The sequence below is a fragment of the Theropithecus gelada genome, chromosome 2 (genome assembly GCF_003255815.1).
Source record: "Theropithecus gelada isolate Dixy chromosome 2, Tgel_1.0, whole genome shotgun sequence".
Lineage (NCBI taxonomy): Eukaryota > Metazoa > Chordata > Mammalia > Primates > Cercopithecidae > Theropithecus > Theropithecus gelada.
This window is the reverse complement of record NC_037669.1, coordinates 183,037,411-183,055,000: the sequence shown is the minus strand read 5'-3', so window position 1 is coordinate 183,055,000 and position 17,590 is coordinate 183,037,411. Positions and strand designations below refer to the sequence as shown.

Sequence of the window (17,590 nt, the reverse complement as noted above, 5' to 3'; positions counted from 1 at the left end):
ACTCCCATTTATGAGTGAGAGCATGCGGTGTTTGATTTTCTGTTCCTGTATTGGTTTGCTGAGAATGATGGTTTCTAGCTTCATCCATGTCCCTGCAAAGGGCATGAACTCATCATTTTTTATAGCTGCATAGTATTCCATGGTGTATATGTGCCACATTTTCTTTATCTAATCTATCATTGATGGGCATTTGGGTTGGTTCCAAGTCTTTGCTATTGTGAAGAGTGCCACAATAAACATATGTGCACATGTGTCTTTATAGTAGAATGATTTATAATCCTTTGGGTATATACCCAGTAATGGGATGGCTGGGTCAAATGGTATTTCTAGTTCTAGATCCTTGAGGAATCACCACACTATTTCCCACAATGGTTGAACTAATTTACACCCCCATAAACAGTGTAAAAGTATTCCTATTTCTCCACATCCTCTCCAGCATCTGCTGTTTCTTGACTTTTTAATAATCACCATTCTAACTGGCATGCGATGGTATCTCATTGTGGTTTTGATTTGCTTTTCTTTAATGACCAGTGATGAAGATCTGTTTTTCATATGCTTGTTGGTTGCATAAATGTCTTCTTTTGAGAAGTGTCTGTTCATATCATTTGCCCACTTTTTGATGGGGTTGTTTTTTTCTTGTAAATTTGTTTAAGTTCCTTGAAGATTCTGTATATTAGCCCTTTGACAGATGGATAGATTGCAAAAATTTTCTTCCATTCTGTAGGTTGCCTGTTCACTCTGATGATAGTTTATTTTGCTGTACAGAAGCTCTTTAGTTTAATTAGATCCCACTGGTCAATTTTGACTTTTGTCACCATTACTATTGGTGTTTTAGTCATGAAGACTTTGCCCATGCCTATGTCCTGAATGGTATTGCCTAGGTTTTCTTCTAGGATTTTTACAGTTTTGAGTCTTATGTTTAAGTCTTTAATCCATCTTGAGTTAATTTTTGTATAAGGTGTAAGGCAGGGATACAGTTTCAGTTTTCTGCATATGGCTAGCAAGTTTTCCCAATGCAATTTATTAAATAGGAAATCCTTTCCCCATTGCTTGTTTTTGTCAGTCAAGCAGAAGAAAGAATATCAGAGATTGAAGATCAACTTAATGAAATAAAGCATGAAGACAAGATTAGAGAAAAAAGAATGAAAAGGAATAAACAAAGCGTCCAAGAAATATGGGACTATGTGAAAAGACCAAACCTACATTTGATTGGTGTGCCTGAAAGTGATGGGGAGAATGGAACCAAGTTGGAAAACACTCTTCAGGATATTATCCAGGAGAACTTCCCCAAACTAGCAAGACAAGCCAAAATTCAAATTCAGGAAATGCAGAGAACACCACAAAGATACTCCTCGAGAAGAGCAACCCCAAGACACATAATTGTCAGATTCACCAAGGTTGAAATGAAGGAAAAAATGTTAAGGGCAGCTAGAGAGAAAGGTTGGATTACCTACAGAGGGAAGCACATCAGACTAACAGCAGATGTCTCTGCAGAAACCCTACAAGCCAGAAGAGAGTGGGGGACAATATTCAACATACTTAAAGAAAAGATTTTTCAACCCAGAATTTTATATCCAGCCAAACTAAGCTTCATAAGTGAAGGAGAAATAAAATCCTTTACAGACAAGCAAATACTGAGAGATTTTGTCACCACCAGGCCTGCCTTATAAGAGCTCCTGAAGGAAGCACTAAATATGGAAAGGAACAACTGGTACTAGCCACTGCAGAAACATACCAAATTGTAAAGACCATTGACACTATGAAGAAACTCATTAACTAACAGACAAAATAGCCAGCTAGCATCGTAATGACAGGATCAAATTCACACATAAGAATATTAACCTTAAATGTAAATGGGCTAAATGCCCCAGTTAAAAGACACAGAATGGCAAATTGGATAAAGAGTCAAGACCCATCAGTATGCTTTATTCAGGAGACCCATCTCATGTGCAAAGACACACAGAGGCTCAAAATAAAAGGATGGAGGAACATTTACCAAGAAAATGGAAAGTAAAAAAAAGCAGGGTTGCAATCCTAGTTTCTGATAAAACAGACCTTAAATCAACAAAGATCAAAAAAGACAAGGAAGACCATCACATAACAGTAAAGGGGTTAATGCCACCAGAAGAGCTATCCTAAATATATATGCACCCAATACATAAAGCACCCAGATTCATAAAGCAAGTTCTTAGAGACCTAAGGAGAGACTTAGACTCCCATACAATAATAGTGGGAGACTTTAACACCCCACTGTCAATATTAGACAGATCAATGAGACAGAAAATTAACAAGGATATTCAGGACTTGAACTCAGCTCTGGACCAAGCAGACCGAATAAACATCTACAGAATTCTCCACCCCCAATCAACAGAATACACATTCTTCTCAGCATCACATCACACTTATTCTAAAATTGACCACGCAATTGGAAGTAAAACACTCCCTAGCAAATGCAAAAGAATAGAAATCATAACAATCTAAGACCACAGTGCAATCAAATTAGAACTTAGGATTACGAAACTCACTCAAAACCACACAACTACATGGAAACTGAACAACCTGCTCCTGAATGACTACTGGGTAAATAATGACATTAAGGCAGGAATAAATAAGTTCTTTGAAAGCAGTGAGAACAAAGACACAATGTACCAGAATCTCTGGCACAGAGTTAAAGCAGTGTTTAGAGGGAAAATTATAGCACTAAATGCCCACAGGAGAAAGTGGGAAAGATCCAAAATCAACACCCTAACACCACAATTAAAATAACTAGAGAAGCAAGAGCAAACAAACTCAAAAGCTAGCAGAAGACCAGAAATAACTAAGATCAGAGCAGAACTGAAGGAGATAGAGACATGGAAAACCCTTCAAAAAACCAATGAATCCAGGAGGTGTTTTTTTGAAAAGATTAACAAAATAGATAGACCACTAGCCAGACTAACAAAGAAGAAAAGAGAGAAGAATCAAATAGACACAATAAAAAATGATAAAGGGGATATCACCACTGATCCCACAGAAATATAAACTACCATCAGAGAATACTATACATACCTCTATGCAAATAAACTAGAAAATCTAGAAGAAATGGATAAATTCTTCTAGAAAATCTAGAAGAAATGGACACATACACTCTCCTAAGACTAAACCAGAAAGAAGTCGAATCCCTGAAGAGACCAATAACAAGTTCTGAAATTGAGGCAGTAATTAATAGCCTATGAATCAAAAAAAGCCCAGGACCAGATGGAATCACAGCTGAATTCTACCAGAGGTAAAAAGAGTAGCTGGTACTATTCCTTTTGAAACTATTCCAAACAGGGACTCCTCCCTAACTCATTTTATGAGGCCAGCATCATCCTGATACCAAAACCTGGCAGAGATGCAACAAAAACGAAAATTTCAGGCCAATATCCCTGATGAACATTGAGGTGAAAATCCCTAATAAAATACTGGCAAACCGAATCCAGCAGCAGAACAAAAAGCCTAACCAACACGATCAAGTGGGCTTCATCTGGGGATGCAAGGCTGTTTCAATATATGCAAATCAATAAACATAATCCATCACATAAACAGAACCAATGACAACAACCATATGATTATCTCAATAGATGCAGAAAATCCTTCGGTAAAATTCAACACTCCTTCATGCTAAAAACTCTCAATAAACTAAGTATCGATGGAAGGTATCTCAAAATAATAAGAGCTATTTATGACAAACCCACAGCCAATATCATACCGAATGGGCAAAAACTGGAAGCATTCCCTTTGAAAACCAGCACAAGACAAGGATGCCCTCTCTCACCACTCCTATTCAACATAGTATTGGAAGTTCTGGCCAGGGTCAGGCAAGAGAAAGAAATAAAGGGTATTCAATTAGGAAGAGAGGAAGTCAAGTTGTCTCTGTTTGCAGATGACATGATTGTATATTCAGAAAACCCCATCATCTCAGCCCCAAATCTCCTTAAGCCAATATTCTACTTCAGCAAAGTCTCAAGATACAAAATCAATGTGCAAAAATCACAAGCATTCCTATATACCAATAGACAAACAGAGAGCCAAATCATGAATAAACTCCCATTCACAATTGCTACAAAGAGAATAAAATATCTAGGAATATAACTTACAAGAGATGTGAAGGACCTCTTCAAGGAGAACTACAAACCACTGCTCAAGGAAACAAGAGAGGACACAAACAAATGGAAGAACATTCCATGCTCATGGATAGGAAGAATCAGTATCGTGAAAATGGCCATACTGCCCAAAGTAATTTGTAGATTCAATGCTATCCCCATCAAGCTATCACTGACTTTCTTTACAGAATTAGAAAAAACTACTTTAAAGTTCATATGGAACCAAAAAGAGCCTGCATAGCCAAGACAATCCTAAGCCAAAAGAACAAAGCTGGAGGCATCACACTACCTGACTTCAAACTATACTACAAGGCTACAGTAACCAAAACAGCATGGTACTGGTATCAAAACATATAGACCAATGGTACAGAACAGAAGCCTCAGAAATAATACCACACATCAGCAACCATCTGATCTTTGATTAAATATATTTTTGATTCCCTATTAGACCCCACCTGAAGCCAAGTGCATTTAATGTTCAACCTTCATGAAAACTCCAATTAGCAGTTCTGTTGAGCATGTACTAAAGTGGTGGTTCCCAAAGTGTAGACCTTGGCCAGCATCATCAGTGTCACCTGGGGACTCCTTAGGAATGCAGCTTCTTGGGCCCTGCCTCAGATCTGATGAATCCAAAACTCTGGGGACAGGGCCTGTGTGTTAACCAGCTTTGCTAGTCATTAGATACATGCTAAAGTTTGAGAATCACTGCTATAAAGCATTAGGAGGGGCATAGATGGAACTACTTTTTCACATGGAGAAACAATGACTTTAAAATTTACTCTTTTTTTTTTCTTTACAGAAGGTTTTTACCTCATTTCCAAATCTTCATTCTCCTGTGGTACAAATTTGTACAAGGCAACATAGGTGTTCATCTGTAATGGGTCTTTGGAAAGAGATCCCTGAAAGAGAAAATAAAAGAAAAATGAGATAAGAAAGGTGAAAGAAATTGAGAGAGGAAAGAAACAAGAAATGGAGAAATTATTGCAATGTAATATCAGTGTATGGATCATAAGTGTTAAAATATCTAACCATTATTAAAGATTTTCTTTCAACTTTGCATTAATTTTTAATTTCTTAACCGAGGTTGGTTTCACTATAAACAATTTGAAAACAATTATTTGGAACTCTTTGTCAGAAATATTGCAATTTTCTTCAAATACATTTTCTTTGATAATATAGTTGTTCATGAAAAATGATACAAGTTAGACTTCAGAAATGGGAATATTCTCTCTAAAGAAAGAGGGACACATGAATAGTAGTGCATAACTCTCACTTCCTAAAATTAACTGTTTATCAGTTAGCTGTAAAGTTGGTATCTAGTGCATCAAAGGGAACCAGGTATATTCATCTGGCAATTAGTTCATTTATGTTGAGAAAAAAGCATAGGTTTTGGCATCAGACTGATTCAGTTTACTACCATCTATTCGCAACGAAACCTTGCAATAATGACAATATAAGCTGCTGTTTTCATAGTTTGTTGTGTGCCAGGCGTTATGTTACATGCATTAGCATACTTCAACTTACCAACAACTCTGTTAGGGAGATTCTATTGTTGTCCCCAATTTACAGATGATAAAAGACTCTTGTAAGTGTCATATAAATATTAGCTATTATTACTAACCAAATAAATGTTAATGCTGTAAAAACACTTATGCTTTATAATAAACAAGTTAAAATTATATATTATGTCATATATAGTTGCATCATATATCTAACTATATACTAATATAATAAATACATGCTATAAATTTATAGAAAACATACACAAAAGCTGTACACAACTATATATCTTTTTATCTATAATTCACTCTGCTCTTCAAAGCTCAGGTACGTTATATAATATTATTGTAGTCTGTCTTAATTTTACATATGTAAATGAACATATAAAATATGACATATGTGCTAGAAAATAAAGTGATAATATACTATATAATTCTATAATCTACATATTATATAACAGAAATGAAAGGTGCACAGTGCAATGCTTACTCTTTTTACCTTTTATGCAATGAGATAGTTCTGTTTATTCCATGCTATGGTACATTGTGTTATATTATTCTATTCTCGAAAGATGCTGGTCTGGACCCACTAAATTGATTTCATGAGCCACTTGAATGGCAACCTGCAGGTCTATCTAAGCACTCCTGTCTGACTTGTCTTCTGTGACATCCATAAATACCTGGTGGCTTATGTTCTTCGCCGGATCTCTGAAATCATCAGTGCCATTTTCTGGATATGTAAACACTGAAGGAGACAAGAGAAAGCAGGTGCTTTATGAATCTAGTAACCATTTAAAAAAATATGCCTGAAAGATGGCTTTATTTATTCTAAGTACCATAGCTTCTACTTTACTACTTATTGCATTTTTCTCATTCTCTGTGACCCAGTGTTCAGGTCGTCTTCCACGTGACTCTTCTCCTGCCTCCCCATGCAGTATTCTGTACCACCTTCTCTGTGCTCCCACAACTTTTGTACATGCCTGACTAGTACTTGCCTCATATAATGATTGGCAATAGTGTGTTCATATTTGATCTCATTGGATAGTGTACCTCTCAGGAGCATTTGTCCTCGTTGAATGCATCAAACTGCTTGTTAATGGGGTGGTGGGTGAGGTATATCCACTTTAGTTGTATTTGAGCTGCCTCTTCTAAGTATGATTCTTTAATCTATATTCAATATCTCGATTCTAGTTTCTTGAAGATATCTACATTGTATTTTGAAGATTAAAGCTTTAGTTTTAAACTTCAAAATATTTCCTTGATTTCTTATTGTCAACACATTGGGGCTACTATTTATTTTTTCTTTTAGTTTATTATTGGGAAGTATAATTTTCTTCCTTTTGTATTTAAGTATCCATTCTGTAGCCTTTGATAGTGGACAACCTTAACAAAATGGGCAGGAAGCCTGGGCATGGTGGCTCACACTTGTAATCCCAGCACTTTGGGAGGCCGAGGCGGGTGGATCACTTCAGGTCAGGAGTTCAAGACCAGCTTGGCCAACTTGGTGAAACCCCATCCCTACTAAAATACAAAAATTAGCTGAGCATGGTGGCACATGCCTGTACTCCCAGCTACTTGGGAGGCTGAGGCAGGAGAATCACTTAAGCCTGGTGGGAGGTGGAGATTGCAGTAAGCCCAGATCACACCACTGCACTCCAGCCTGGGTGACAGAGTGAGACTCCATCAAAAAAACAAAAACAAAAACAAAAAACAAAAAACAAAAAACAAAATGAGCAGGAGTTTTCATTGTTCACATACCCAGCTGTGGGATGTCCCTGATGGATAATGGGACTTCTGCCTTATCTAGTTTGGTCAGCCTCACCTACATCCATGACTAATGTCATAACTTTATCATTCTCATCATAGGTATTTTCCTTAAACAAAAATGTGGTAAATATTTCCAAGTTTATATAATAAAGCTCTGTTGTTTAAATTACTCTACCATTTTGATGACTTGAAATTTTAAGATTATACATTGCTGCTTTATTCTTCTCTTTGATTTCCCTTCAGATTATCAAGGAAATGTCCGTAGAGGGAGGGGAACACCACAGAAAGCTCTATAACCTATTACATTAGTGCACTGACATTCTTCACTGTTCTTAAAATAGCCTCAACAACAGTGATACAGAAAAAGTGCTTCAGAACAAGAGCCTCTGTAAATGTACTGATGCTTATCAAATATCTATTCTTCTTGGCTTATAGTTCCAGAGTTTATGGAGGCAATTCCATTATCCCTAGGAAGCCAATATGCAGTCACTGGTGGGGCTTTGGTTTGTAAGTAACTAGAAAACGAAGGTCCGATTCTATGAATCTTGTCTGCCTCAATATTTGGCCACTTAACTTGATGTTTACCAGTCTAAAAAGAGTAGAGATTAGCAAAACCTTTTTCTGGTATTGTGTGACTGTCTGAAATCCTGCTGTAAACACTTGATTCCCTAAGTATAAAACCAGACACCTCTAAAAGAATATTAAATATTTGAATGGAAATGTAAAGAGAATCTTCCTAGAAAATTCTTGATTTGAACCAAAAGGGCGTCTACAATGTTCAGTGTTGATTGATTTTACAATTTTATAATTTCACATTGTTTTAATTTTTGCATTGAATCTCCCTCTGACCCTCTGGCTCAAAATGTATATCATCTTTGTAAACTTTGCTGAAAAATATTTGAAGTGACCTTATATATGTTTTCATGTATGGCTGCAAACAGAAATCGAAGGTTGCAAAAATAATTTTTAAAACCTATTCCAACCATTTCTAAGACTTTGATTTAATGGAAGGGGAGAAAAGAAAGGTAACTACCAAAAACATATCATATGCCTTTTATTTTTGGTGCTTTAAATTATTTCATGAAAAATAATTTGGTTGTTTATTTCACCCATAACAAGTATTCAAAGAATATGTCTATTATGTAGGCATAGTTTCTAATGTTACAGAAGCAAAATGAACCTTTAGTTCTTTAGTTCTTATCACATCCCCAAAGAACTTTCTTCTTCTCCTATCCTATATACTGTCTTTTGCTTTTTACCTTGCAGACCTGTGAGGCCCAAGACCACCGTGTTTTTTAGTTAGATTATTAACTTTTTAACCTGGTAAAGCTGCAAGTTACATTACTGGATTATCTGACGTGAACCAAAATTTGCATCCCTGGAATAAGTTCAGCTGGGTAATTATACAATGTCTTTTAAAAATACTTTATGGGTTCAGTTTACTGAGATTTTGCTTGAGATTTCTGCATCTGTATTCAAGAGAAAGACTGGCCAGTGATTTTCCTTTTTCGTGTCATCCTTGTTTGGGTTTAAAGTCAGTATAATTGTAGCCTCATAAACTGAGTTGGAGAATGCTGCTGTCCTTCCTCGTTGCTACTTCTTGTTTCTCTGAAAGAGCTTATGTAATCTGAAAATTTTCTCTTCCTTAAATGTTTCATAGAATTTACTCATAAAGTTGTTCAGGCCTAGTATTGTCATTGTGTAAAATTTAAAACATTGATTCAGCTTCTATAAATATTATAAGAAAATTCATATTTGCTATTTCTATTTCTTCTTGAGTCAGGCTTTAATCATTGATATCTATCTTTATATCTGCCCATTTAAAAATGTTTTAAAATACATTGGCATGAAATTGGTTATAAAATTCTTCAGTTTTCTTTACAATCTCTGTTATGTTGCTCTTTTTTGTATTGATTTTTGTTTCATCTCTTTTATCTTAAAAATCATTAGAGATTGCAATTTTGTTTAAAAAACACTCAAGATTTATTGATTCATCTTTGTAATTTAATAATTTCTGTCTTTATTATTGCCTTCTGCTTTTTTGAGTTTATTCTATTTTATTTTCTGACTTCTTAAGTATAGTGCTTAGATTATTACTTTTCAGATTTTCTTATTTTTTAACACTCATTTTAAAGCTAAATACTCAAATCTCAACTTTAGCAGTTTGGATATGTATTGTTTTGATATGTTTTCATTCTCATTTAGCTTTAAATATATTCCAGTCTTTATTATGAATCCCTTTATGTGTTTTTGTTTTTGTGTTTTTGTTTTTTGTTTTTTGCTTTGTTTTTGAGATAAGGGCTTGCTCTGTCGCCCAGGCTGGAGAGCAGTGGCACAATTACAGCTCACTGCAGCCTCGACCTTCTGGGCTCAAGTGATCCTTCCCCCTAAGCTTCCAGAGTAGCTAGACTATAGACATGTGCCACCCTGCCCAGCTAATTTTTTAAAATTCTGTGTAGAGACAGAGTCTCCCTAAGCTGCCTAGGCTGGTCTTGAACTCCAGGCATCAAATGATCCTCCAACCTTGGCCTCCCTAAGTGTTAGGATTACAGGTATGAGCCACCATGCGCAGCCAAGTTATAAAAATTTTAGAAGTGTTTTCATTTCACAAATTATTGGTTTTCCTAGTTATCTTTTGACTATTGATTTCTATCTTATTTGCGGTCAGAAAGATGTATTCTATATAATAATAATTGTTTGAAATTCATGAAATTTGCTTTTGGCCTAGTGGGTGATCAGTATTTTAAATCATTCTATGTGTTCTTTTTAAAATTAATTTTAATTTTAATTCTGGGGTACATGTGCAGGTTTGTTACACATGTAAACACGTGCCATGTGGTTTGCTGTATCTATCTATCCATCAATCCATCACCTAGGCATTAAGCCCAGCACGCATTAGTTATTTTTCCTAATACTCTCCCTCCCCTTACCCCATTCCCCTGACAAGCCCCAGTGTGTGTTGTTCCCCTCCCTGGGTCCATGTGTTCTCATTGTTCAGCTCCTACTTATAAGTGAGAACATGCAGTGTTTGGTTTTCTCTTTTCTGCGTTGGTTTGTTGAGGATAATGGCTTCTAGCTCCATCCATGTTCCTTCAAAGGACACAATCTCATTTACTTTTATGGCTGCATAGTATTCCATGGTGTATATGTACCACATGTGTTCTTAAAAGGAATTTGAATCTTCTACTTGTTACAGGGAGTGTCCTTTTTAGGTAAATTAGATTAGGATTGTCAAATGTGTCATCAAATCCTCTATATCTGTGCAGAATCTTTTTGTCTATCTGATTTGCCAATAACAGAGAGGCATCTTAAAATCACTCAATAGTTTGGAATAATTTTGTCAATTTCTCCTTGAGTTTCTATCATTTTTCAGGCTATCTATATAGCCTGTATTAGGTATATGCAAGTTTAGAATTTATATCTTCAGATGAAGTGGATATGACCATGTAGATAACACTTTTAAATTCTAGTAATGTTTTCTTGGTCTTAAAGTCAATTTTTCACACACTGATACAGCTATATAATTTTTTTTGCTTAATATTTGCCTGTGGTTGCCCCTTGGTTTCTGTATCTGATAAATTATTTATTTTGCCTATGTTTTTCCTTCTTCTCCCTGCAGAAAGTAAAAAAAAAAAACAAAGAAACAAAAAACAAGACCAAAAAAACCTTTGTCTTTTAACTTTCTACATCCTTATGTTTTAGGTATTTATAAGCAGTATATAGGTCATTTAAAAAACCTAGTCTGAAAAACTTTATCTTTTATCTAGAGTGCTTAAATCGGTTTACATTTATTTTGATTACTGATAAATTGGGATTTCTTCCTAACATTTTATTTTGTATTTATCCCAAATTTTCTATGCTTTTTCTTCTATTCTGCCACTTTCCATCCCTTCTTTCTTTTGAATTGATTGATTTTTTTCTCCTTCTCATCATTCAGTTTGGTTCCCTTTCTGGTTTGGAAGGTTGAATCTATTTTTTATTCCTTTAGCAGTCATCTTAGAAATTCTATGAGATATGTTTTAACAAAATAGAAAGTGAAGTAGTATATTTAATCTCCTCCAAAGCAATACATGAATCTCTGAATGCCCATTTCCCACATAAAGTCAGTATTTCAGCTAATGTTTTATTAAAAATTTTAAAAATCATTATTTAAAAAAATGTATCCAGTGTTTGTTTAGATTTAACCACATGTTTACCACTTTCTTTGCTTTTTATTTCTTCTTACTTTTCAGTCTTTCCATTGAGGTCATATTTTCCTCTTTGAAGTACATCTTTTTGAAATGTTTTGAATATAGGTCTTTCTTAATTGAACTGTAAATACAGTTTTTGTCTGAAAAATATGTTATTGAAAGATAGTTTTGCTTCATTTACAATTCTAGGTTAAGGATCACTTTTCTTTCAGTAAACTGAAGATAGCATTCTATTGTTATTTCACTTACACTGTAATTTGTAAGAATTAACAGTCTAATTTTCATTTCTTTGTAGGTAATCTGTTCTTTGTACTGCATTTTATGTTTTCTTTTATCTTTGAAATTCTGCAGTTTCAGTAACCTATGTCTAGGTATAGATTTCTAAATTTGAGTAATGGCGTCTTTAATCAATTCTGGAAAATTCTCCACAAGTGTGTTCTTAAATATTGTCTCTTTCACATTCTCTCTTTCTCTCCCTCTCTTTTTGAGACAAGGTCTGGTGCGCTCTCTCCCAGGCTGGAGTATAGTGGCAAAATCATGGCTCACTGCAGCCTCAACCTCCCAGGTTCAAACATTTCTCCTACCTCAGCCTCCCAGTTAGCTGGGATTACAGACAGGCACCACTAGGCCTGGCTAATTTTGTATTTTTTGTAAAGCTGGGGTTTCACCATGTTTCCCAAGCTGGTCTTAAACTCCTGGGCTCAAGCAATTCTCCTACCTCGGCCTCCCAAAGTGGTGAGATTACAGGCGTGAGCCACTGTGGCTGGGGCCCCATTCTCTCTTTATGTACTCCTAAATTGTCAGTTACATGCATGTTGGACTTACTCATCTTCCATGTCACTTTTACTCTCACAAATTCCACTGCTTTGTCTTCCTAACTGTACCCTAACATTTAGTTGGTTCTATATTTTAGGGAATGAATTCTCTCTTTATGCCTAATATGTTGTTAAATCTATCAATCAAATTTCTACTTTAAAAATAATTCTTGAAGTTCTTTTTGACTTTCCTCAAGTTTGCTTCTTTACTTTTGATAGTCTCTTTTTCCTTTGTTATGTTTTATGGTCCATTTTAACATTTTAAATGTATACAACTATATAGTTATATATTTCTTCATTTGATAATTCTAACATGTACAGTCTTGAAAATCTGACCATAAAATTGGTTGTTTCTGCTCATACTTACTCATCACGGCTCATTTTCTCATGTGTTTGGTGAATTTTGATTGTTAGCTTGTGTTCTTTGAATGTTCATTTGTGGGAAGTTTTTGAGGTCTAGTTTAAAATTTTCTTCCTCTAGAGAGGGTTTACATTTGTTTCTGCCAAATGCCTGGTGATCTTACTGTACCTGGGCCACTTAAAAATAAATTAAACTAAAATATCATATTATTATATTATTTGCCCATACAGGTAGTATGAATTCAGGCCCTAAAATCCAAGTAAGCAGACTGGTTCTTTCGTTCCTCCTTTCTTTCCTTTCTTCCCTCCCTCCCTTCTTTTTCTCTGCCTGTCTTTCTTTCTTTCTCTCTCCTCCCCACTTTTTTGTTTCCTTTCTTTTCCACTTGAGTTAAGGCTGATATAGCATATTCCTCTGCAGGGAATTCTCTTTGTCCAGTGATCCTAAGGGTACCTTTTGGGGTATTAATATTTTTCTAAAGGGCCTCTCATCCAACCTAATACTCTGGCCACTACCCATTTTATTGTCTATTGTTCATAAATGGGGCCTATTATTTCCCAAGCTAAGGCTCTAGGATGTGCACAGTAAACATTGGCCTTTACCTGCTTATATCTCTGAATTCATGTTTTACTGTCATTCCTAGATGCTAAGGAATTGCCTTATTTTGCTGCCAGCTCAGCCATGCATTAACTAGGTTTTTTTTTTAAAACAATTCTTTCTCTTAACAGTTTTAGGAGTGCTAAACTGGGAAAAATTCCTCTGAATGGCCAGTTCTCCACATTGCTGGAAAGGGAATCTTCTGTTGAAGTTTAAAAATATCTTTACCTGAACTTGAAACAAAGCATGTGTTGCAGAAACATACCACAGATATTTGCATCTGTAATTTAGAAATTATACACTGGAGTGGTACCAAACCCAGGGGCATCTGCCAATTTAACCTTGAAAATATCTGCTCTTTTTTTTTTTTGACACCTTAAAATTTGAGATATTGAATTAGTACATGCTGAAGGCTAGGATTCATTTTCCAGATCTGAGCTTGCCTTTTTTTTTTTCAGGATAAAATTTCTTTGCTTTAGTGTAAAGTGAGGTAGTATTCGATTTTGTAATATCCTTAAGTGGCTGTGATTAACCCAGCCCTTTTTGAAGAAAATTCTAGGAATTTGTATTGCTTATGTCCTCTACTGTCTGTTTCTCTTCCAGGAAAATTATGATCACATACAGTCATTCTGAAATGCAATTACTGAGGGCAGCCAATAACGTTATTATTTGGCATTTGGAGCTGAAATAGGCAGGCCAGATTTTACTTCAGGCGAGATTTTACTTCTCTCTTTGCTTGTTACTTTGTTATGAGTGAAGTTTCTAGCAGTTAAGCCAAAGGTGAAGACCAACAATTTCCTCCATGTATATTTATGATGCATCCAGGAATAGCGTTCAAAACAACAACCAGAAACACTCAGACGTGCCAAGGATTGTTTATAAGAGAGAAAGCAGAGACTGTACTCTTAGCACTAAAGAAATTAGCACGAAGTGCACTTCCTTCCCAGGTGGCTTTGGAGATACTCCTCAAGGAATTGACATAATAGCTGGTTGGAAGAAATGACACCTGTATGCGCTGCATATTTTTTAAGACATAAATGAAACGTGTAATGCAGAACTGGTTGTGACTGTAATCCCAGACACTGCTTCTGAGCAGCAACACCCTCCTTGCATGACTGAGAAGATCTGTGGGAACGTGGACCACATATGTAGGGTGTTTTCTCCATGTTTGAGAACAAACTGCATGGACAGGACATTAAAGTCAATCAAAGGAAAGTGTTTTGAAGCAAACTGCTGCATAATTAATCCTCCTAGCTTCTCAGGGTGCATTGTAGAGAAAGCTATTGCTGATCAAAAGAATTGTTAATACATCTCCAACACTTTTTTGGAGTTTATTGCTTGCTAAGCTCTTTCACCAGATCTCTTTGAAAAAGGCTGTGAAAATGCCCCTTAACATAGAAGAGATGGAAAATTGTCAACTTGGTGTCTTTGTGTGTACTACTCTGTGACTTAGTTTCCTTATCTATACTGGGGTACTGTGGTGTGCATGTGTGCATATTGGAGGGGAGGGAATTGGACTAAGTGACCTCTAGTCCTACCTCTTAAACTTGAATGAGACTACGAACCACAGATTCATATGCAGATCCTGATTCAGCAGGTGTGGAATGGCCTGAAACTTGGTATTTCTAACAGGCTTTCAACTGATGCTCACGTGAGTTGTCCATGGGCCACATTTAGAGTAGTGAGGCTCTACCTGCATCTCTGACACTTTATGACTGTATGATGGCTTTGTTAATAGCAGCGATGCTACAAATCAATGATTGCTAAATATAGCTCTTCCTATTGTAAAATCCTATTAAGACTACCTTTTAAGAGAAGAAACCCTCAGTGTAAATTGTGTTCTAACTCCTCAAGGAATTGGTGAGCAACAGCATAGACAGAGCCAGACCAGGATGGCTGAGGCAGAGAGTTAAGCAGTGAGCACATGCTGGGCATAATTTTGAGAAGCAGCAAATAGAGTTTGCTGATGGATTACATCTGAGGTGTGAGAGGAAGAGGTAGTCAGAGCTGATTTCAAAGACTTTGGCCTAATCAACTGGTTGAATAGAGTTCCTATTTACTGAGCAGAGAAAATTGTGGGAAGAGCCAGTCTGAGTGTGTGGCTGGGTGAGGGGATCAAGAGTAAAGTTTGGGTACGTTAACTTTAAGATGACAATTCTGCATTCAGATGGCAATGTCCAATAGGTGATAGGCATCTGGAGGCAGCAAAGAATCCTAATACTGAAGATGAAGTTTGAGTCAACAATGAATGGATAGTATTTACATTCATTATCTCATCCGAAGATCATAAGAACCCTATGGATTTGGTGTTATTATCTTCATTTTAGAGATGAGGTGATGGAAGCAGAGAGAGGCTAGGTCACTGCTTCGGGATCACATGATCATTAAGTGACGTCTAGCATTCTGCCTCCAGAGCAAAGATGGGCCAAGGACCAAATGTTTCCAGCGCCGTTAGTGAGGAGGAGGCCAGCAGTGACGTTGGTGAGAAGAGCGTCAGGGGAAGGGGGAAGGCAGTAGTCAGACTCAGGACTGAGCAGCTGATCACACTTAAAGCATTAACATGCAAGTCTCTGGTGAGTCAGATCCTTAGATACTGAGAAACTCTAGGGTTGCTGTTTAAGTTCAATTGCTGGTCCTGCAATGCCAGACAGTTGGGCTGGGATGGCCCTGCTGTGATGCTGACCCACTATGAGGTTCCCCTTGAAGCCAACACCCTCTAATTTGTCTCTCTAATGGCACTGCTAAGTGCTCAGTGATTGTTTGCATTATCTAAAAGTACAGTTTTCCTGATGCGATGCCAAAGAGTCCTTACCCCAGCGGTGAGCTTTAGCAGATGTGTGTGGGCCTGGCAAGGGGGGGCATGGTGAACACTGGCACTTATTTAGGAAGGAAAATCATAGGGCAGCTGAGCACGTGGTGCCTTGTGGGAATTACAGACACAGTCCTAACTAGAGAAGAGACATAAATGAATTCCCAGAGTGAAGAGAGTAAAAGTGATACCTCATCAGACAGCTGTTGACAAAACAGCTCTGTGGTATTGAATGAGGAATTTCTGCATACAGGCTGGAAAAGGCAGGGCTGGGATTGGAGTTTGGAAGGATAACTTCTGCCATGAGAATACATTCAGCTCAAGTTAACAATGCAACTCAGGTCCTGCAGGACTTTGACTGACACACTTTTGCTAATCACAGTAAATGCTTCATAAATATTTTTTGATAAATGAGTGGAGGTTAAGTAGTTATTGATGTCAAAAAGGCCCAGCAAGAATGCATCCATAAGGGTCTGGTCACATGTCTTTAAGCTCTGGATTACGAGGCAGCTCTTTCTTAATGGCAGCAAGTGGAAGTATGAAGTTAGCATTTAATAAAGATTTTAGAAATTATTATAACAAAGGCTTAAATTATTAGATTAAATAATTTTAATATAGAATGTTTGGTTGGATTGTACATATCAATTTTTTGAGCTTCTTAGTTGTCTCTGCTGGGGAAGGAGCCAAATGTGAGGCCCACACTTCCCTCCTCGGCCCCACCACCACTCGGTTTCAGGTACCTAAGGTGTAGCACAAATTAACTTCTCTGTGTATGGTTTGCTAATGGGATCTAGCTCAGTGGAGGAAATGACATATTCACAAAAAGTTCTGGAAGCGACTCTTCAACCCCAATACAGCTCATTATATACATATATATCATATATATGATGTTATATATATACTATATAGTATATCATATATATGCTATAGCATATATATGATATACATATATATGCTATAGCATATATATGATATACATATATGATATATATGAGTATATATACTCTCATAAAGCATGAGAACTCAGGATATAGAACTCAGGAAGATATTAGAGCAAATCACTGAAATCCACCAGAAACAATGCTCACATTCTCTCCAGAACATTGAACACTTGCCCTGATTAAATTCCAAAGCGAGAAGAGAAAGCAAGGGGACTGGAAATCAACTTGACCTGCCCACTGACCGTGACTCATGTGATCACATTTGTGCTGTGCCAGCTCCCTCACTCACCGCTGTTGCTGCGTTTCCTTAGGTCATACCCGCCTCCTGGCCCATTGGCTTCCTCAGGAACCTCCACGAGATCTGAAGTCTTGCAGGAAAGAGGAAAGAGCATGGGATGAGCAATGTTATATCTGTGGGTCAATTGAACAGAGATTTTGGTGTAAGAGAACTTAGGTAGAACTTGTATGTGTACACATAAGGACCCAATGA

The 17,590-nt window shown here is 36.7% G+C and overlaps 1 protein-coding gene across 2 annotated transcripts in view; it reads right to left on the bottom strand.

Moving 5' to 3' along the window:
* STAC (SH3 and cysteine rich domain) overlaps positions 1–17,590 on the bottom strand; it is a 164,889-nt gene that overhangs the window by 37,637 nt on the left and 109,662 nt on the right. For both annotated transcript variants that reach the window (XM_025376325.1, XM_025376326.1), the window contains 3 exons: positions 17,390–17,468; positions 6,304–6,368; positions 4,935–5,023 (listed from right to left, as the gene is read on the bottom strand). In XM_025376325.1, the coding sequence (XP_025232110.1) occupies positions 4,935–5,023; positions 6,304–6,368; positions 17,390–17,468 (233 nt within the window). The remainder of the gene's footprint in view (positions 1–4,934; positions 5,024–6,303; positions 6,369–17,389; positions 17,469–17,590) is intronic.